This window comes from Protopterus annectens, chromosome 7.part0, assembly GCF_019279795.1.
Source record: "Protopterus annectens isolate FY-2018-M chromosome 7.part0, PAN1.0, whole genome shotgun sequence".
In the NCBI taxonomy this organism is placed as follows: domain Eukaryota; kingdom Metazoa; phylum Chordata; order Ceratodontiformes; family Protopteridae; genus Protopterus; species Protopterus annectens.
Genome location: NC_056739.1, coordinates 918,919,834 through 918,942,682, shown reverse-complemented (window position 1 = coordinate 918,942,682; position 22,849 = coordinate 918,919,834). Strand labels below are relative to the sequence as shown.

The 22,849-nt window shown below is 37.3% G+C and overlaps 1 protein-coding gene across 4 annotated transcripts in view; it reads left to right on the top strand.

Annotated features, from left to right (window-relative positions):
* The window catches only part of MYO9A (myosin IXA), a 2,281,069-nt gene that overhangs the window by 799,566 nt on the left and 1,458,654 nt on the right, over nucleotides 1–22,849 (top strand). For all 4 annotated transcript variants that reach the window (XM_044077496.1, XM_044077494.1, XM_044077495.1 and 1 more), the window contains exon 7: nucleotides 4,004–4,130. In XM_044077496.1, coding sequence (XP_043933431.1) covers nucleotides 4,004–4,130 — 127 coding nt within the window. The remainder of the gene's footprint in view (nucleotides 1–4,003; nucleotides 4,131–22,849) is intronic.

Here is a 22,849-nt window from a genome sequence, read left to right as displayed (position 1 = left end):
GTACTTGTTTATCCTAACTGCATCATAGTTAAGATATAATACAGTGGTGAGTCTTTTAGGCAATGTGGCAGTTATTTCAGTCTGCTCACATTAAGTAGGTATAATTTCTACTTGGCTTAATTTTGTAAGTTAGATTCTATATCTTCCCGGGCCTGTCGTAAGACTCTGCTTTTGTTTCTAGATTCTGCCGTTATTGCCCCATTTTGTGACATTATTTATATTTGTTTACTGGGAAAGTCCAACTGGACAAGTTGCCCATTTTCAGTGGAGGCTCAGGGAGAAAAGCTCCATTAACAATAGTACAGTAATACAAATAACACACATATTTAAGAAAATATGTAACATAAAAGTAATGAGGACTGCATATACAGCATGTGACCATCAAAAGTAGAAAATGAGAGAACATTTCCTAAAATATGTTGTTATACACAGATTCAAAAAAGGAGAAGAGGAAAATTGCGTTTGGTGCACAGATTTTTTAAACATTACTACTGGATGCTTTAGTGAGATCTATTAAACACAGCCTGAAATACACTGTAGTTGTACACAATTCAGTTATAGATAGTGGATATTTAAAGGGAAACATAAGACATTGTTGACTGCTTCTTTTGTTACCATGTGATTTGAGTATATAGTACTACCTACACATTATTCTGTGAATTGAGGTACTGTCTGGAAGTCAGGTATATAAGAGAGATGGAAAAATAGTTGGAGATACTGGGGAGCATTTACAAACAATACTAGTAAAAGCAGTATTGGACTTATAAACTTGTATGTAGTGTAGTATAGCTAGTTATAGAAAAGGTCAGGCTTCCTAAGGAAAAAAATGCTTTGTTGTTGGGTGTAGGTGATGATATTATAAGTTCAGCATCTTAGATTTACTTTTGAGATACAAATGATACTTATGATATGAGATGTGAAGAATTACAAATATATTTTGTGAACTTTAATTCCTCCTTTTTGTTTATATCTTAAGTGTTATTCTTTTCTTGCATGGGATCCCCCACATACAAATTTTAGTGAATGTTTTATCTTGCTGAACTACATTAAGGATTATGAAAAGTTTAGCACAGAAAGTGGATAAAAAAGCATTGATGAGGATGTTTATTTTAAGAATGCATATCCTGCTGCATTGAGACAGTGAAAGTTTACTGTGTATCTTCATATTTGCAAATATTTGATTTTTTTATATACCCACCCCCACACACCTACTGACCATCTCATTGAATGCTCCAGCTCTGCCATTTTTTTTTCTGAACGAGAGCCAATGCCTCACAACCATCATCCAGGCAGCCATCAGGGATATTTTTGTTCTGCACCCTTCTATTACCCTGCACTTGCATGCAAGGTCCCAGGAGGTGGGTCTGCAGTGGGCAGTGAAAGAGTCTCTCTCTCTCTCACTTCTGTAAGTAAAATAACTCCATAGCCACCAATATTGAAAGTAAATGTTGCTGCCATCCGTGATCTCCCTGGAGATTGTTGGCAGAGTGCATATCCCCAGGCACACACCCATACCCTTGTCTAGGAGAGATTAGCATGCTGTGCCCCATCATTCCTCTCATCACCTCACCCTTGCTGGCTCCTGTAACCAGCCAGGTCAGGACTTCATCTTTGTACAGCATGAAGCCAGCCAGCAGAAAGACAGTAAGGCCATGTATGAGCTTTGTAGTATTTGTGTTTTCTCAGTGCTGACATTGCAACTGGATAATTTTGGAAACAGCTTCAACCTTCAGTTAAGCCGAGTGAGGAATTGAACTGGGTTGGTAATGTAACAGGGTGTCGTGCATGTATGCTGATACTTTTATTTCTTTTCCATTGCAAAAGATCACACAGAAGTCCACCTTTTATTTTTATCTGGCTGATCCATGGCTTAGGATGACTATTTAAAATAAATGGTAAGACGGCTGTACCGAGGGATACTTTGGGGACTTTCTTATTTACTTGTAGGCTGAGGCTTAGCATAGCATCGTGATACTGTTGCCTGTCACTAGAATAATCTTAACTACCAAAGTACATTAAAATATATTTCCATGAGATGTGTTCAAAGGCTTTCCCTGCTGCTAAAGCAAATCAGGGAAGCAGGGTCTATGTTGACCTCCATTTTTTGTTCAGATTGTGTGTGTAATACTTTAGTGAGATGATCTGCCTTCTGTATCCTCTTCTTGTGACTGTTTTGGTAAAATGAGATGGTTATATACCTCACCTTTTCTATTTTATAAGCCCACTTTTTAACATAAGATTTAACATCTGTATTTACAAGGATATTTGGCTATTACTTATAGGATTTAGAGGACTATTTTGTCATTTTGGAGTAAATGCTGTCATTGTTTCTGAAGTACCTCTGGGGATTTTTCTTTCAGCCGCATATTCATTGAAGAGGAATATTGTAAAGGAGCCACAACTTCTCTTATAGACTCCTGCATCTAAGTTAAGAGGCTAGAGGCTTTATTCATTTTTAAAACCAGGATTACCTGTTTTTGTTAATCAGTGTTAAGATAGATAGCTAGTGGGGATGTAGCCAAAACATGTCTGTTCTGAATTCAGAACTCATTGTTACCCCCACAAAGTTACTTACTATTTAAAAAAAATGTACCCATCTTCCTAAATGTTGCCCATATTGAGCTTCAGAAATGTACACTTTTTAACGATTGCCTTGTACAGTCATAAAAAGGTTTTTTTAGAGTAGTCCTATATTCTCTAAGTTTGTCATGTGGTGGTCCATGTTGTAGGAGCTGCCTAATCTGGGAAACCGTCATTGTGAAGTGCAGAAAAGCCTGTGTTGTGAGAACTGCTATAATTGCATCATGCGAGATATTAACCCAGTATGTTTTTGTTGACCAGGAAACTCCACTGGGCAGATATGAGCCCATTTTCAGTGGAGGCCTGGGGAGACCGTTACCTTTTATTGTTTTTCCTCAAAGAGTCGAATATACTGCCTTCTAAGCCACAGTATGGTTTTGTGTCTACCATTTTACATCTGTGAACAAGACAGGCTATGTCATTTGTCAAAGGTGTTTCTTTATATTTCTGCACCAATAAATTTATTTATTTATTACCTTTTGTTTATCGGGATTGTCCAACTAGGCACTCAGGCCCATTTTTCAGCAGAGGCCCTAGGAGAAAAGGCTCTATCAAAATTATAAAAAAATTGCAAAAATTTACATGAAAAAAAAATCAGTTTCTTAACAGTATAAATTGGGGTTTCAGAGTCAAGTAATGAACAGTACAAGCAAGACAGAAGTTACTACAGTTTGATTTCTGTAGGAGTGTTGTACAGTAGTAAAGCTAGTTGCAGTTTAGTTCAGAGATGATTCTTAATAAACTGACAGGTAGTTTTCCCTTGTGTTGAAGCAATGTGCCTTGACTTTTTAGTTGAGTTGAGCCATATTTATTTCATTTCTGTAGAACTTTTTCAGACTCGCCCTTTCTTGGTCACTGAACCACTTGTAGACCAGATATATAGTCTGTTTTTTTTCTGTGCTTAGCCTTGTGATTTTTAAATAGCATTGCAGCATGATGGTAGCTGTTTTCCTCATGTTATAGTTTTTCTTGTGTAGTCCTAGATTATGATTTGCCCATCTGCTCCTCCTATAATTCTGTTTTTGAACAGTAAAGTGTTTTAGGGTTTGCCACTGGATTTATGATTCTGTGTTATTTTTTAATCAGTGTACATCTATCCAGTATGAAAGCACCGAATACAGTTGAAATCTGGCAGTTGTTGTTATGAGTTGTATTACTGTGTACGAATCATTATTTGTGTTGAGAGGTTGTTTGCAAACGCTACTGTCATCTCTGTGTAGGGTGGAAGCTTGCCCTTTGTATAATTTATAGATTGCTTAAGTGTCACTGTAGGCATTTGTACTTGTAGTGTGGAAGTGTGTGTGTTGGGGTACAGAAGTGAAGTTTTGTTCAAGTAAGTACTGGAGCATCTCTTTTTATAAAAATAAATGATTCTGTTTTAATTTTAATGCAGTGAATGACTTACTTTTTGTGTATTCCTTAGGATTTTCTCTCTTCTGTCTGCAATTCTACACTTGGGGAACATTCAGTACAAGAAGAAGACTTACCGAGATGATTCAATTGATATCTGTAACCCCGAAGTACTACCTGTGGTTTCAGAACTTCTCGAGGTGTGTTCATTTATTGATGTGCATTGCAGTTTAAATGCATTTATGATTTCAGTTACTAAAAATAAGGCTGACTTATGTAATTGCTTTCTTTGCATTCTGCCTTCACTGACCTTAGGCTATATACTGTTAATGTTTGTCCTCTCTTGTCTGCTTGTATGTGATCCAGCAAAGTGGAATCTCCTTGGGGGGAGTGAACCTCATTGCATCACTCCTGACCTCTGGGTTCTGTCTGTGTAGAATTTGCATGCCATTTCTGTGTTTACATGAGAGTTTTCTTCCCACCTCCAAGTAACATGCTGATTTATATCTGAAAACAGTTTCAGAAGTGCTCATTCACTTATTTGGTTAACAAATCAATGCATTAAGCTTCAAAGGTACTCAAATAATTAAATAATTTGCTTGTAGCTGTACTTTGTACAGTTGCGTACTACAGAGTTCAAAACTGTATTTGTGTGTATGTACTAGTCACTTGTACTATTTTTACTGTGACCTCTGACTGACTGACTTTTCACAGAGCATTTATGTTGAAAATCTAGTTTTTACTGAGTTAAGTCTGGACTTTTCCTGTTTTGTTAAAACAGGATCTGTTTTACTTCGTGTACTTTTAGCTTTTCTGCAGTCTGACCCTGTAGATCATTTTAAATGATTATGCAGGCACTCACAGGGCAAAAGGTATAGTGCACCATTTTAGTGCATACTCCAGGGTGCATAATAATCCATAAGACCACTGACCAAATGTCTTAATTCTCCTGAGAAGTACATTAAAATTCTTAAAAAGTCAGTTCTTGGAGAGGCTCATTATGCTTATGAAATGACAAATATTTTATTTTATTGGAGGGCTGGACAGCACACAAGATTTACACAGTATATTTAAACATAAAATATATGGTGGTCCATTTTTTTCTGAATCCTTTCTCAGATCAGAAGGTATGATAGGATACAGCTTCACAGAAGTGGAAGTCTCTAAACTAGTCTTTATAGCGCTATAGAAGTGGTTGAATGCAAGTAGTATTAATGCATGATTATACAGTCTGTACCACAGCTGGTGTTTTGTACATGGATCCCTAATGATGTGTAAAACATGCCCATATTCTCACAGCAAAGAGAGACATTTTGTCATTTTGACAGTTCTGTCATAATGTGACTAAAAACAAAATGTTAATGATGCTTAAACTGTTACTGCTAGACTTAAGATTAACTTGTAACATACCAAGAAAAAAGACACATCTTAAGCAGTGACCCCACTTGCTTTTGATTTCTCCGTTCTGCTGTTTCCTGTGTGTCTCTGTAACAGGAAAAGAACACATTCTTGTAACTGTTGTGTAACAGCGAATTTTGCTTTCTGATAGACTGACCAAGTTTTTTAGCATGTGCCTTTGTGTTACCCTGATACTTTATTAGAATTTTTAACAACAGTATCGTATTTGAATTTTATTTTTCATTTTATTCATTTATAACTGGGGAAGCCCCCTTGAAAGACCTGTCTCTATAAAGGAGTAACTGAAGAACATTATTTTTTTTTTTTCACACTTTGTCTCCGCTTTGATCGCCAGCCCCCTCCTTGCTATGCAGACAATTTTTTTTTCTTTTTAAACACTTTTATTGAATTATCACTTATGACATAAGCACGCATATATTAATAGAGAAGAATACAAACAATATTAGCATTTGCCATATTCATGCATTATACATTACATAAATGTTTTCTTTCTCTTCCTGACTTACTCTGCATGTATTCCCACAAATTCCAATTATTTCTGTGTAATTTTCTACTTCCCTTTTTTTAAAGATCTGATTTCCAGGTGCCCTTCCATATCACTGTTGTAGTGTTCTTTACGTAAGGGATTTCCTGCCAAGGATAGCCCAACATCCAGCCAGTGTACCAAAGCCTTTAGATCACTGGTGCACAACCTTTTTGTGGGGAGGGCCACTATACAAATTCTTAATGCATCTTTGGGCCACCTCAAAACATAGTAAGTCATTACGAGTTAACAATAGGTAAAGGTGACTGCCATTTTTACTTAAGACAGCAGTCATGAAATTGCCTGTTTTCTACATCAACTTTGCATGTAACTTTATTCTGGCTTGCAGCCATGACTTATTACAAACTCTTGCAGAAAGTTACTACTGTTGACAGATTGCAAGTTATAAACAACAAAGAATAGTTACTTCAGCAGCTAAAATTAGAGGTGTGCGCAACTGCAGTCAATTAGATAAGTAAGTACGTGCTGGAAAGGTTGCGTGACTGGAGTAAGGCATAGCATTTTTTTCACTTTTTTTAAAAACATTTTTGGTTATTCTCTGGGGGCCGGATGGTATTGCGTCGCGGGCCAGATTTGGCCCCAGGGCCGATGTTGTGCACCCCTGCTTTAGATCTTAGTCACCATACATCACACGTATACTCCCCATGTAAGAGTAGTGCAAAAAGGTGACATAGGGACGCAAACACTTGGAGCATCTTTGCCGCCAGTGTGAACACCTTTATCAAATGTCAGTCTGAATGCCCTTCTGCTGTGCAGGTTACCAAGCTGTTTTAAGATAAGTTCCCTGTTGAGGTTTCTTCTCTTCTTTTTCCATTTTTGTATTGTATTTTTGTTCATGTCAACCAAGAAGAGAAAATATCAGCGTGAGAGGCAGATTCCCCATAAAGACTGTCACAACTTGTCTTCTTTTGCTTAGGTGCTTCCCAAAGCCATACATAGTGCTCTATCTGTCATGCATTTGTCCCCATGACCCTATGGAGTCATTTATCCTCCTTCTCTATATACCTCGAGAACCAACAAATTAAACTGTTGGTTAAGGGTGCTGTGGCAGAATCCTCCCATCCTGAGGGCTAGCATTCTGCCAAGAAGAAGGCCAAAAAGACTATGCCTGATCCAGTTGCTGTCCAGCCTTCCCAGATGTCTGTCTAGCAGCTATGAAAGCCCTGAAGTCCGTCCAGTGTTTACCTGAGATTTCTCTGTTGAGACCCAGTCAGAGGCTGGCATGGATCCGAATTCTCGCACGTCTTTGGTGGCTTTTCATATGCCTGTTCCAGGTGTTGAGGGGGAACTTTGGCTAATTAATTCAAAGGGTCCGAGGGGAGTTCCTCAGATTTTAGTGAGGGAAGAGATCTCTGCTACACTTACTAAGTCCTGCCAAGGTTATTAACCTCTAAGGGTCTTTAGGGTGGAGAAAAAGCAGAAAACTAAACACATTACTCCTGTTGCTAAAAATCCCCAGCGTGAATGGCAGAATTTTACTCAGGGTATTTTCAGTGCCCTAATGGCCTTGAAGCATCCTCAAAGGGGTATCACACTCTCCCCTGGGGGTATTTAACTTGGTTGGGTGAGGCTAATTTTGTGTTCTGAGGAAGTCTCTTTAGTGGAGAGGAAAGCGCTTAACTGTTTTGGAGTAAACTTTGGTGTCCGTTGGAGTGTTCACATTCTTCTGTTTTTTGTTCTGTGGTTTGCTGTGCTCTAGTAGTGGTTTGGCTTTTTGCAGGAGGATGGACGAGCATATTTCCAACCAGGACATTTTTAAATTATTGCAACATATTAATGACCAGTTGGGAGAGCATACAACTCAAATCAAAAGTCTGATGGATAGACCAGCTGGTGGTGTTTCTTATGGGAGCTTGGGCATCCCTTTAACCCAACCAACCCCAAGTCTCATGGATTCACAATTGAGAAGGCACCCTGAAATGGAGGGGATTCAGAGTTGTGGACATGGTAAAAGTGATGAATCTCAAAAATGGTGGTCGACTAGGAAACAGCTTAAGCACAGAGCTCCTCACCTCAAAATTCTTTCTTAAGTAATACTTACTTCAAAAAGAGCTGCTTCTACTTCATCTATGTGGAACTTGCATTACTTTGGAAGTGGAAAAACGCATGACAGATCTTCACCCTCTCTGGCTCTCTCACAGTGGTTTTTTTTTTCATCTTTCTTTTTATCTTCTCAAAGTGATTCAGGAAGGCCTACTGCTGTCTGCAATAACTCTGGCTCCTCATGGCTAGGCAGATTAAAACAACAAATGACTCTATTATTATGGATACTCAAACAATCAAAGCTAAAGCATCAGCAATTTTCTCTCCTGAAAAGGAGGCTCTTTCAAAAAGGCAGAGAACAAATAAACAAAATACTGAATCCTCCAAAAGTGACACTAGTAACAAGGAAGATCCGGCTTTCACATGGAAGAACTTAAACAGGCCCTTCAGCCCATTCACACAGCTATACAAAGCTTCTCGGAACAACTCTCAACTATAGGAAAATCTATTAATCAGATAGTGGACAGAGTTGACACACTTGAACAAAAACACAATCTAATGAGTTCCAAATACAGTCTATTTCAGAAGAATTACGTGCCAAAACAGCCTCCTTGTCAGATTTACAGTCAAAACTTACAGATCTTGAAGCTAGGAGCAGGCGCAATAATATTTTAATAAGAGGTCTCCCTGAAACCTATGACAGCCAAGGCCTGCTTACTATAACAAAACAAATATTTGAATCACTTTTACATTCAGAAGATGGCAGTAACACTATTATAATTGAGAGAGCTCACCGTGCATTGCATAAAAGACAAGATACTACAGCTCCTCGCCAAGTTTACACAAGATTACTTAACTTTCAAACCACTCAACAGATCCTCTATGCAGCAAAAAAGAATAGAAACTTTATGTGGAACAAGCATAAAATAAACTTCACACAAGATTTACCTGTCTCCATTAAAGAAAACAGACAGAAATTAGCCCGTTCTGCTCTGACCTCATCAAAAGAAACATTAGGTTTCAAATCGTTATCCAAGCACACTGATTTTCTACCAAAAGCGATACTAAATACTCTATATCATCCCTAATTGAAGCAAGAGAGACATTTCAAAAAGTTTTCAGCAAGATTCCTGTACAAACATGAACTCACATAACTCCAGCACGATCGTTTCTACAGTTGTACTTTTCTCAACTTGAATTTACTCACCGGAGGCTTCAGCTATTCAGTCACTTGCTTTCCAGCGTTTTAAAAAGTTTTTAGCAAGTCCAGGACTGTTTAAGGTACTTAAAACAGCCTTATCTCCGTTTAGAGATAGATCCACGTGTCAACAAGGAACGCTACTTCATTGTGAGGTTCCCAGCGGGATATCCTTTGCTGTGACTCTACAAGCTGTGCGCCAGTGAACCCATTCCCCCATCGATCGCGCCTGCAGCGCTTTATGTATAAAAAAAGAAATCAAAAGACTCTGCATACTGTTTTTTGATGTTTAAGGTATCTTTGAGCAATGGTGGTGTCAACCAGGCAGGGATTAAAGATGAACCGTGTGTGATAGCCAGAAACAGCAAAAATAAAGCCAAGGCAGTTGCTTGCAGAAAGAGGAGACGAACTGTAAGATGAGTATTATAAAAAAATGCATCAAACAGACAATAACGGGTATTATATCACAAAAGGGAAAAGGCAAACCAAGCACATCTCTAATGCATGTAAATTTTATATTTTCCCTTTTTTAGGTCCCTGGGAATGTAAACTGCCAGGTGATGCTTTTAAAGTACCTGCTGCAATAGATTATATCTACTGTGGTTGAGTCTTTCTGGGTACGCAGATCATCCAGCTTGCACTATGAATATTTACTTTTGTCTATGTCGTCTACTCTGTTTTTCTTCTTTCTTGCTGTGTTAATGTAAGTAAGAGGCCATGCTAGGCAATTACCCTGTTATCCATATTGCTGAAAACATGCTTTCTGTATTTAACTATGGGATCTCAAGTACTGCTTGCTACCAAGCCACTGTTTTTTGTTTTACATAGTTCATTTATTTGGCGTTTGTGTAGCGATCAGCTCTAGCTATTAGAGTTACTGAAGTTTTTTTTTTTTTTTTTTTTAAGCATGCAGAGTCCCTTGCCCCAGTATTTACAAAATGGTGCAGTTTAAAGACATAAGCACACACTATAACAAATAAACACCAAACTGCTAAACGCTCATATAGTGGAAGTCAGAAACTGACTTTTTGTAGGTAGTGCAGCTGATCACTGCACTTTAACCAACTAAATGATTTTTTCAGCATATTAATGCTTAGTTTTTCTTCGTTTTTTTTTTTTTTTTCTTTTTCTGTAATAACATATGTTTGGATGCATAATACAAAGGACACTGGGGTGGGAGATTTTTTCATAAATTCCTTTAGTGTTTTGGAGTATTATTGTAATAGTTTTACTGTAACAGTTATAGATATTAGATTTTATAAACATTAATAAACATTAACACATAAATGGTATTAAGACAGGCGATGTTTAAAATACTCAAGGGTACATTTAGATTACTTAGTCTGAGAGTAGTTTGCTACAAGTATTTTATAGGTTCATTCTATTAGATTAAGGATAGTTACAATTAGAGTTTTAAAAGCATTTAAATATTAACTTGAATTGTAAAAATTTAGCAAAAGGTTAATATAGTTGAAGGGTGGGTTACACATATATAACTAGTCTCTTAGGTTATAAATAGTTCTGTTATTATTGGATTATGTTCATTGTAACCTTATCTTGGTTAACATGCTTTATAAGTATTTATAATATGCAGCTCATTAACTAAACAGTCACAACCTCTCTTAGTTGGGTTTCATCACTAGTAACACATTATACTGTTAGATAATTTTATAAAAATGTTATTTTAATGTTATACCAACCTGACTGTATTACAGTTGTGATTACATTCTCACAAGAAATGCCAATTCTAGTAACAAATATGTTATGTACAGTATTCCTAGAGATTCTTAGTTGTATACACAGAGTTTTAACATTCCAGGCTTACAGATTTATATTTATATACCTTAGGTCAAGCTTACTCTACACAAAAATTGGTGTACTCTTTACAAGTGGAGACTCTATGTGCACCGAAGTGAGTTCTGGTCTGATAATCTTTTGGATGAGATTTTCTTTGTATATATGTATAGAATTGTTAATGTTGTTTTTGGTTTGTTTATATGCTTCTTCGCTTAAGGGGTTGGTGGGTAGGCACCGGGTTAGTTCAGAAGAAGTATCATGCTGCATCTTCCATTACATTTTACTGTGTTGCTTTTAAAGAGCAGAATTGGTTCTTCACTCTCCGTCTTTTATCTAACAAAACAAGGGTAGACTATTCCAACACAAAAGTAATGTTCCCACACATTATCTTAATTACACTAAATATATTATGTGCCTATACCTATTTTGGTTTTAACGCCCATGAGTTGGTCCATTGATTCTTGGAATATAAATGGCTTACAAAACTTTGCAAAAAGAAAATTACTACTACACCTTGTCTTTAAATCTCATGCTACCGTTTGTTTTCTACAGGAAACACACCTATCTAATTCTGAGTGGGAAAAAGTAAAAAATAGAAAATGGATTAGGTCTATAATAAGCGCAGGTGACAGCACAAATTCGAAAGGTGTGGCCATCATAATTAAGAAACAATTCCAGGAAATTATTAATGAATATAAATCTGACACAAGCGGCAGATGGTGTTACTTTACATCTACCCTACCTAACTCCGACAAACCAGTTATGTTTTTAAATCTGTATGGTCCTTGTTCACAACAACAGACTTTTATTTTAGAAATTTATAAAATACTGAACTCATTTCCAAATCACTTATTTATTGTAGGTGGGGACTGGAATGCGGTTATAGACCCCAGTCTAGATCGCACAAGCAAATCATCCTCTTACAATCTTCAAGCTTCCATAGCGTTAGAGGAGCTTATATCTGATTTTAATCTTATAGACACGATTAAATTTAGTAATATCTCGACTAAGGAAAATCTTTATACCTTTTATTCCAATTGTCACAAATCATGGTCACGCCTTGACTTTTCTTAATTTCAGACCTCCTATCCAAATTTAAAAATACTTTCAATATTGAGCCTAGATGCTTCTCTGACCATGCCAAAATCTCTCTCATAATTAGGTTCACTCCGCCTGATTTTACTTTTGCCAACTGGACACTTAACAATAATTTACTAAATAATAAAGATATAATTAAAAAATTAACAACATGTTAATAGATCTTGATTTGAATATCACAGAGTCCCAAATCCCCGGACATACAATGGGCGGCATGCAAGGCTGAAATGAGGGGCTTTCTCATTAGCCAAGCTTCCTTTCTTAAAAGCTAAACATGAAAAAGGAAAATACTTTATCCTTGAAACTTTCTTCTCTGGAAAAAGTCAGAGATTATCCCTGACCCACAAACTATAGGACTGATTAATGCGACGCAAAGATTTATATGAACTTTATTCACAGAACTATTCCTTTCAGGAACAGAAATTCATTGCAACATATTCTGAATGGGCACAAATGCCCTCAAGAACCTTAGCAAGAATACTAAAAATAATAATAGTGCTCCTAGAATTTCCACCCTTCATCACCAAGGAAATTATACAAATCAGATTCTGAAATAATACACCTGTTCTTTGAACTCTTTTCAGAAATCTATAGCGGACATAAAAGTGATAATCAAAAACCTCGGATGGAGTCTTTTCTTAATTCAATTAAGTTCCCCTCTCTTAATACTAACCAAGTCTCCCTCCTATCTGCCCGTTCGACATTCAAGAAGTCCAGGCCATCATAAAAATTTAAAATTAGGCAAAGCCCGGGCCCTGACGGCTTTACTACTAACTTCTTCAAAGTTTTCTACACAAATACCTCCTCCATACTATTGAAAGTCTTTAACTATATTATTAAAGAAGGTATTACTGATATACACTGGAATAACTCGAAAACTATTTTAATATTAAAAAATAAACAAGATAAAGCAGATCCTCACAACTACAGACCAATCTCGTTAATAAATGTCGACATTAAGATATTCGCTGCCATATTAGCATGTAGATTGAAAAAGTTCTCCGTCTTTAATCTCCCTGATCAAGCTGGTTTTATGAGCAATAGGCACCGTGGGATAATACATTAACCCTTGATTCCCTTATACAATTTACCAAAAAGGAAGAAATCCAATATCGCCTTAACTTTAGATGCCTCCAAAGCTTTCGACAGAGTTAACTGGGAGTTTCTGTTTGCCTCATTGTCCCATTTTGGTGTGCCTAATTATTTTTTGGATATGATCAGAACACTTTATACAAATTCCCAAACCTACCTTTACATCAACAAACAGAGATCGAAGCCAATTCTGATCACTAATGGAACAAGGCAAGGGTGCCCACTCTCTCCTTTTCTTTTTAATATTTTTATTGAGCCTTTCTTTCTTTATATTACTCAGAATACCTATCACAATATACCTAAAATACTAAACACGCAGATTGCACTATCAGCGTTTGCTGACGATCTTAATTTATATTTTCAGTCTCCCAATACAGACCTACCAAAAATTTTTGATGCCATAGAGAAATTCTCTTTCGCATCAGATTATCAAATAAATAATAAAAAATCTCATATATTTCCTATAAACCCTAACTTCCATAAATCCTTTTATTTCCCTGAATCCTCCTTCCGAATAACATATAGCCTTAAATATTTAGGTATCTATTTTGAACATAATCAAGCCTCTATTCTTCAAAATAATTTATTACAAACATGGTCTAACATACAACAAGATCTACAAAGATGGAAACATATGAATTTAGCTTTCCTGTCCAAAGCAGCTATTGTGAAAATGAATATCTTACCTAGACTTCTATTTCAACTTAATGCTTTGGATGTATTAGTCTATAATAACTTTTTCTCCAAAATCAACAAAGAAATAGCTGGTTTCATTTGGTTCCCTAAATCAGTGAGAATTGCTTACCTTAAATTAACCTATCCTAAGGAAAAAGGGGGGCTAAGTCTACCAAACTTCCATTTATACTATAAAATTATTTGCTCAATTAGAGTTTGGTCTATCTCAAATTTCAACATCAAAACACAAATGCATTATCCAGCCTGGGTTAAAATGTGGTATCAACATGTTATATCCAACAAAATTAACCCTCAGGCTATTCCCTTTCTATCTATTACCTCTTTGAACAACTGTAATCTAGCTCAATCTTTGAAACATAAAATCAAGCTTTTCCAAAATCTTATTAAAGATATTAATCTGGTAAATTCTCTATCCCTTCTACAACCGTTGCATCAGAACCCAAATCTTAAAATTAACAATCTAATGATTGACCTTACTAAATTCCCACTCATCAAAGATCTCAAGGTATGGGATATTCTCAAACATAGATCTAAAACTCTACCCGAGTTACGGTTAATCTTGGGTACTAATAAAAAATACACAGTTATTCTTAGACAACTAAGAGAAATTATTATGGCACAACATTTTAACGTCTCTCCCAATACTCAGGAACTAAACAAACTAATTGAAGTCATCTCAGCAATCTCAAGCATTAAAAAAACAATATCATCCTCTTACAAGCTATTGACTAACATGATCTACGATTCAAACTGTCTTTTCTCCAACTACTGGAATACCATCGGACCTTCCATTACAGAAGATCAAAATTATCAGCTATAAAATCTACTCTAGAGCTCTCTCTTTTCAAAAAACTCCTATATACACAAATGATGCTCAACAACAATGCTTATTACACTCCTGTAACTCTTAATAAATTTAATGCCAACACTCCACCCTCGTGCACCTGTTGTTCATGTCCAGCGGACTTGCTTCACATTATGTGGTATTGCAAGCATTCTTACAAACTCTGGTGCTCTCTGAAATGCGCCTGGAAAAATGGGTTACTACACCTCCACACTCTCGTGGGAAACAGCTATTCTTCACATTCCTACATCCAAAGTTTCAAAAATGCAACTGCACATTCTAATTATACTTTGTTCACTTGTTAAACTATACATCACTAGCAATTGGTTAGATCGTACCAAACTTAGTTGGGGAAAATTCAAAGAAATGGCTCATAAACATATTTCTGCACATAAATTCATTATAAAAGGTCCAAAAAAAAGAGCCTATTTTAGTAAACTATGGAAGAAACTTTTAGATTTAGTTCTTAGTGAATAATTTCTCAGGGGTACATTCAAAACATCATTTACCCTTGTCTTTGTTAACTTATGGAGATCCAATGATAATTATGTAGTGGAAGTGCAGCACAGTACATTACATTACATCATGTTGTAAATATTGTATATAAAAGTTTGTTTGGTTTTATTAATGACAATGCTTTTCTTATGTTTTACACTCTTTCTCACTTATATCTATATTTAAACTGTTTGATTATGTATTATATTCTGTTATTATTCAACGCCTCATTTTAATGTTCATTACTACATTGGCTGTATGCATTGTTTCATTTTATTGAAAATAAAATAAAAGATTTATTGGAAAAAAAAAAAAAAAGTGATGAATCTTTGCAAAATATCCCTATGGGAGCTCAAGGACTGATTATGGTTTCAAATGGGCTTGTAAATCAATGGAAAGAAAACCAATTTTCATTTAGTGGTAATGGTGAACATGTTGCCTCTGAGCAACAGTGCACTTTAAGTAAAAAGTTAAAGCAATTTGAAAAAGATTTATTAGTGTTTAAAAAACTGCAGCTGGAAAATGCCTATGTAAGCAAAATCATTGAAATAAAGCAGGTACCCCGTGGATTAAGAATGTGGAGATATCCAAATGGGGTAAAGTGTAATAAAGACTTTTTAAATTATGTGCATTTATTGTTTGATAGGGCGGGACTGGATCTTATGGCATTAATGATCAAATACAACAGAATTAGAATGGACAAAATTGCAAAAGAATTGGATGAGTTAGACCAGTCCATTAAAGCTGACAGTGAGTACGGTAATAGCAAAAATCTTGCTGTGTATCAAAACATTCACATTCAAATCAATTCCATTTGCAATGCTATCTATGTTCGGAAAGAAAATAAGTTAAAACGAGACATCGAAGAATACCAACAGGATCGTGTGTATCCCTTTTCGGGGGGATGTGATCAGCAAGGGCGGAGTTTGGATGCCAGCAATGGAGGGGAAGTGACGAAGGATGACTACAACTGTCAGGGAGGGGGATTGCAACGTACGGGTTCAACGGTCAACACCGAAGATGGAAGTGAGGCATTCAGATTGCCTAAGGGATAAGGGAAATGTTTCAAATGCTGCTTCCTCCTCTTTTTCGTATGCTGTGAGAGGTCAGCAAAAACAATCGGCACAGGGGGCGAGACCGAAGGGACCAAGGACAAAAAACTTTTAAACCATGGCAAATATCCGGTGCTGCCAATTGTTAATTACTTTTTGAATCTCCGGAGCTGTGATGGTGGAACTGTTGAGCAGAGCGTTCAAATGAGGGACAGCACAAAGCAGGTGACAAACATTAATTTGGGTGCATTAACGGAGAAGGCTGGACATTTTAAAGGTACTTTTAAAACTGGTATGAATGAACCAGGCTTGAACGCTGGAGTTAGTAAGTCTAAAAATAATAATAAAAGTAATATGGTTATGGTTATTCTAGTATGGAAGGCCCTGACATAGTGACCAACAGTAAAGGGGACTTTAAAATTTATAATTATTCTAAAATGAACATTAACATAAAGCATGCCGATTTTTTAGCAAAGGGTTTCGCATTTGTCCCATGTAGAAACGGGAACTTGGTGGAGTCTCTTATAGATTTAAAGAAATCTACAAGAAAATTAAACCTAAAGATTTGGTTTGGTCATGGCATCAATATGGGGATCAGCACAAAAGTAAATGTAAAAAACGAAGTACTTTTAATCCACCTTTGAACAAAATTGTGGAACTTTTCGAGAAGAGTTGTGAAAAGGAAATAAGAAAAAGGTACAGGTATAATAGAAAGGCTGATTATTCCAATTTGACTAAGGAAGAAAAACAACTTATGTTGGAATTAGTTAAAGATTCCACTATTAGATTTATGAAGCCTGATAAAGGAAGCGGGGTGGTGGTGATGGAGAGAGGTGATTATTTGGATGGCATGAGTAACATTTTGATGGATGATTCATGTGAAGAAAGTCCCCTTAATGAAATTAGGGTGGCATACAGAGGAATTGATTTGGCACTTGATGACATGGTTCATCAGGGCCAGATTTATATAGATGAATACCATTACTTAAAAAATGAGTTTCCTAGGGTGCCAAACATCTTTGGCATACCAAAAATACATAAGGGGCTGATTAATTTGCAATTTCGGCCGATTGTGGATAGCAAAAGAAGTAAAACTTACTACATTTCTAAATATCTGGATGAATTGATGCAAAAAGCTTTGTCCTTTTTTGAATACATAAGCAAGGATTCCTGGCAGTATATCAACAAGTTAAATGGAATTGGTTTAACAAATGATGTAATTATGGTTACTATTGATTTGGTGAATTTGTTTTCGGTTATTCCCCAAGATATAGGAATAAGGTGGTTGGAAGAACAGCTTTATAAAACCAAAATGTTTGACCAAGATGAGATTAATAAAATTACTGTGTTAATGGAGTTAGTATTAAAAAATAACTATATTTGGTTTGAAGGGATTTATTATAAACAAGTTAAAGGAGTAGCAATGGGGGCCGCTTGTGCCCCCATTTTTGCCAATCTTATTATGTCATATTGGGAACAAGAGTACCTGTTTAATAGTCAGTATAAGGGTCAAATAGTCCACTATACTAGATTTTTGGACGATTTGTTCCTGATTTGGAAAGGTACAGAGGAGAGCTTTAAAGATTTTTTATTATACATCAATGGGACCGTAGAGTTTTTCAAATTCACTTTTGAATACAATAAGGAACGTATAGTATACTTAGATGTTGATTTAACCATTGATTATGCCCAGATGACATTTTTGACAAAAATACATAGGAAATCAACTTTTTCTAATTCATATTTAGATTATGGGAGCTGCCATCCTGAACATCAGAAAAAGGGAGTAGTTAAAGGGCAGTTGATTAGAGCAGCCAGGATGGTTAGTGCTGATGCCATTTTTCTAGTCGAGTTGGACTTTATTAGTCATATGTTCAAGCAGAGGGGATATCCTGATTGGCTTCTGGACGAGTTAACAAAAGAGGTTATTTTCAAGTGGAACCATGGGGTGTACAAACCACTTTTGGGTTATGAGTTTGTTAGAAATGCCAGTAGTGTGACATCAGGGAATTCATTCAATTTGTCTCTGGTTTTAAAATATAATGGGATGGCTAATTCCATTATTGAGGTGTTAAATGACCATTGGGAAATTTTGCAGTTTGATGCTAGTATAGGTCCCAAAGTAGGTAAGAGCCCCAAGCATGTGTTTAGGCGAGATAAATGTATTAAGAATATTCTTGAGGGGCTAAGGCCTGCACAGAGGACAAGCAGAAAGGTGGGGGATTTTAAATGTAACACCTGTTCTTTTTGTCAATATTTATTGGAAACTGGTGATTATGTCAAAGTAAACGGACAGAAGTTGTCCATCGGGGGTCATTGCAATTGTAATAGCAGAAGAGTGATTTATATGGCGAAGTGTCAGGAATGTCCCATTTTCTATATTGGGAAAACCAGTAGGAAGTTAAACACTAGAATGGGTGAACATTTAGGGGACATTAGACATGCTAGGGTGACCAGTGCATTGTTCAGACATATAAGTGAAAATCCCACACATAACTTTAAATTTTTAGTGCTGCAACAATTAAAGGAAAATGAGAAAGGGGGCATCTTGGATATATATTTGGATGTCATGGAACTGAGATGGCAATTGTTCATGAATGCCTCCCGATATCCAGGCATAAATGAGACTATTAGTATTGCCAGTGTTCTAAAACTTGAACAAATTTCAGGTTAATGGTTAGGAGGTTACATACATATATTTTTAACAACAATTTTAAGAATAATGTTGAGTTTTAAATTTGTTAAAAGTTTACAAATGGATTGATTGAGTGCAATTTATATGCATTTAATGTTTTTATGACTTTTAAATGTTTTTTTTGTGTTTTATGGTTTGTTGAATGTTTATGGTATTGCTTTTAAAAATGTTTAATTGTTGTTCAATTGAACAATTGATGGGGATATTTAACTTGGTTGGGTGAGGCTAATTTTGTGTTCTGAGGAAGTCTCTGTAGTGGAGAGGAAAGCGCTTAACTGTTTTGGAATAAACTTTGGTGTCCGTTGGAGTGCTCACATTCTTCTGTTTTTTTGTTCAGTCTCTCCCCTCCCTGGTCTTCTACTCCTGTTAAGAGGCCTAGAGAGTTGGATTCCTCAGATGAAGATTTGGATTCTTGGGAAGAATTCCTTGCTTACTCTTCTCAGATTCCTTCCCTTGTAGACTAGGTCTGGAGGTAAAAGATTCTTGGAGCCCAGATTCCCTTTTGGAGCAATTATCGTTTGGGAATACTATATTGCTCATATCATGGAATATTTTAAATGGGATGCTCCTAGGGGTCTGACATGCAAAAGCAGTATTATGACCTTATACAAATGGAGTCTCCCAGGCCGTCTGCTCTTTCTCCTGTTTTGGAAGCCCTTCTCCACACCTTTAATACCATCTCTCAAGACCTGCTCTATCTGTGTCTTTTTAGATCAAGGCCTATCCTTGGCAAAAACGTATCTTATCCTAATAGAGATAATTTAAAATACCTAGTTAAATTCTTCTGCATATAATTCTAAAGCATCCTGCCTAAGGCAGGCAACAAGTATTGTTTAAACTGTGAGCATTGCTGAACTGTTGAAATTTGAAGTATGTATTTGTTTAACAATTACTTTCTAGTTACTAATGAAGACTTGTACATAAAGTCTAAAATGTCTTATCTAATGCTTGTAACATGTTTTTTGTATAAACTGTGAAGATTCCTGAACTGTTTAAAATTTATAGTATTTAACTGTATAACAACTAGTACCTGTATGTTAGTAGTCTAGTAATCTCCTGGAGCTTATCTCCCTGGGACTCTACTGAAAATGGACATAAATCCAGTTAGACTATCCTAGTCAACAAATGTAAAATAAATAAAATAAATTTAATACTGCCTCTGTAGCTCCGGATTCCCAGCCTCCAGCACCTAAGAAACCTAACAGATTCTACAAGGTGCCTGAGGATTGTATAAATTTCCTTCTGCTGATCCTTCAGTGGTTTCAGTTTCTTCTGATAAACCTTCTAAGCTGTTGCCATCAGTTAAGCTCCTGCTTCAAATGAGGACAGTCAAGCTATGGAAAGGTTGGGTAAAAAAGTATATACTGCTGCCACCCTATCTTTTAGGGCTTTTAGTTACCAAACCCACATGACCAGGTATGTTTTAGCTCTTCTTTCTCAGGTAGCTAAGGTGGCATCTTACCTTCCTGATTCAGATGGAAGGCTTCTGCTCTTTCCCCTGCTGGGGTCCACTTCCCAGATGTTCATCGTGTTACCCTGCTGCAGTCATCACCCCTGGGTTATCCTGCCATCAGGCGGTCCCGCAGTCGGCCTGAGTTCCAAAGTCTTGGTCCGGTGTCGGTTGCTGTCGCTTCTTCCCTGACGTCAGTGCGCCAGGGGTATATAAGAGGCATCCGACACCATTTTCTCCAGTCTTTCTTGCCGCGCAGTGCCCGAAGCAGAAGCAGTTCACAAGTGCCAGTCGGCCGACACCTGAGATTTTCGAATCGAATTTCAGTCTGAAGTCTTCTATAAAGCTAAGTACCCCATTGGGGAACCTTTTCTTGCCTCAGTCCGATGTCAGAAAAAGTTAACAATTGCATTTCTTGTGGGAAGCAAATATCTCATAAGGACTTCCACTCTTATTGTATTCCTTGCCTAGGCCCAGACCACGACGTCACAGGTTGTCGGTTTTGTGCTAGGTTTAATAAACGAACTATCAAATGCCGTTTTGACTTCACACGACATTACTTTGGTAGGAAATTTAATTATATCATGCCGTTGGAGCAGCTGACGACTGACATGCATAAAAAAAACGCAAGGATAAGGACAGGCAGCCTAGGAACAAGCCAGACTCCGAGGCCTCTGCTAGGCCTGTCGCCGGTTCTCCAGTTTTCAGTGAGGCGCCTACGTAGCCCCTGACGACCACAGAATTGGAACCCCAGACAGTTGCGGATTCTCAAGCGGAGTGCACTAGGCTGTCGCAGCCATCTTCATTAGGCCCTTCCGACACCGGAGCAGAAGGAGATCCCGGTGCAGTAGAAACACCTTCGGTTGCAGAAGGTGTCTTCAGACCGACTACACTCACCATTAAATCTTATGCTAAGCTTAAAACTCCATTAAAACCAAAAAAAGACTGTATATCAGTCTAGAGTTCAAGGCCCCATGCCTAAGAAACAGATGCTTAAGATGGCTGAAGATTTGATTACCCTAATCAGGGGTCCCCATCCCCCTCCAGATAAAAGACCAAGACAAGAGGAGGATTATGCTTCCTCTGACCAGGTTTCAATTTCTATAGATTCTTCTGAGGAACAGGATTACATTTTTCCCCTTATGAAGACTCTGCTGCTGAAGACTCTATTCCCTCAGCATCTCCCCCTGAAGACTACTCCTTTGGGGAAACTGTACGTACCATGAGGGAACATTTCCACTGGGAAGGACAGGACTACTCTGATTGTAAGAAAAGTCTCCAAGAGTTCCTTTTACTACCCCAGCACAGACCACTTGCTATCCCTCCAGTTTTAGACATTGTGGATGATGTTTACTTGGAGTCTAGTCTAAATCCAGACTCTCTACCTCCTGCTCCAGCCAAACCAGACGAGTACTACAGAGTTCCTGACTCACACAAATTCCTTTATAAAAGCCCTGTGGCTGACCCAGAAACAATTTCCCAGGGTCCCAAAGGGGCTAAAGCTTCTATGGCTAAAAATCCTGTGCCCTCTGAAAGGAATTCCAGAGCCCTAGATAGATGGGGAAAGATGATATACACCTCAGCTACTCTGGCTATGAGAGCATTAAATTGTCACTTTCACATGCTGAAATATCAGCAATTCCTAATGTCTCAATTAAAACAAAAAATGAGCACACATTCTGAACAGTCTGAATTCAAGGAAATGCAGGATCTGTTGCATGCAGCTGAACAGGTGGGAAAGCATACTTTACAATGTGGATTTGATTCATTGGAAGCTTCCTGTAGAGCAGCTGTTACTGGGTCTGTCATACGTAGACATGCTTGGTTAAAAGAACAAACCCTACCTGATCATGTTAAAGCAAAATTATTGGATGCACCTTTACAGCAGGATGTATTATTTGGTGTCAAAGCAGAAGAGGTTTTAAAGAAAATGGAGGATAAAGCAAAGTCTATGCAGACGGTCAAGGATTTTTTACAGGTACAACCCCCTTGTTTCAGCAGAAATTGGCCAACAAAAAACTGGTCCTTTCCAGCTTCTGACAGATCACAGAGCGGCAAAAACAGATGCCCAAAGGGCAGATGTCAGTCACAAGGCCCTTACAAACCTCACCAATGGGGTACTGCTACCCAGAAAGGAGGAGAAGACAAAGGCCCCAAGCTAGCAGAAGACAAACACAATGACTCAATCCTCAAACTACCAAGCAAATCTCTCTTGGCAGCTCCCTTGGGAGGAAAATTAGCACTTTTTGCAGACAACTGGCACATCATCACAAAAGACAAATGGGTCCTAAACATTGTCTCACAAGGATACAGATTCCACTTTTATACCTTGCCAAGGATAAAAGGAATGCCAAACCTGCCACCAAATCAATGGGCAGAGGCACAAAAACAAATTACAGCTCTCATGGACATGAGAGCCATTCAACAGGTACCTACACAGGAGCAAGGACAAGGATTTTACTCAAGATTCTTTCTAGTCCCAAGAAAAGACAAAACATGGAGACCCATTCTGGATCTTTCAATTCTGAACACCTATCTACAAGTACCAAAATTTAA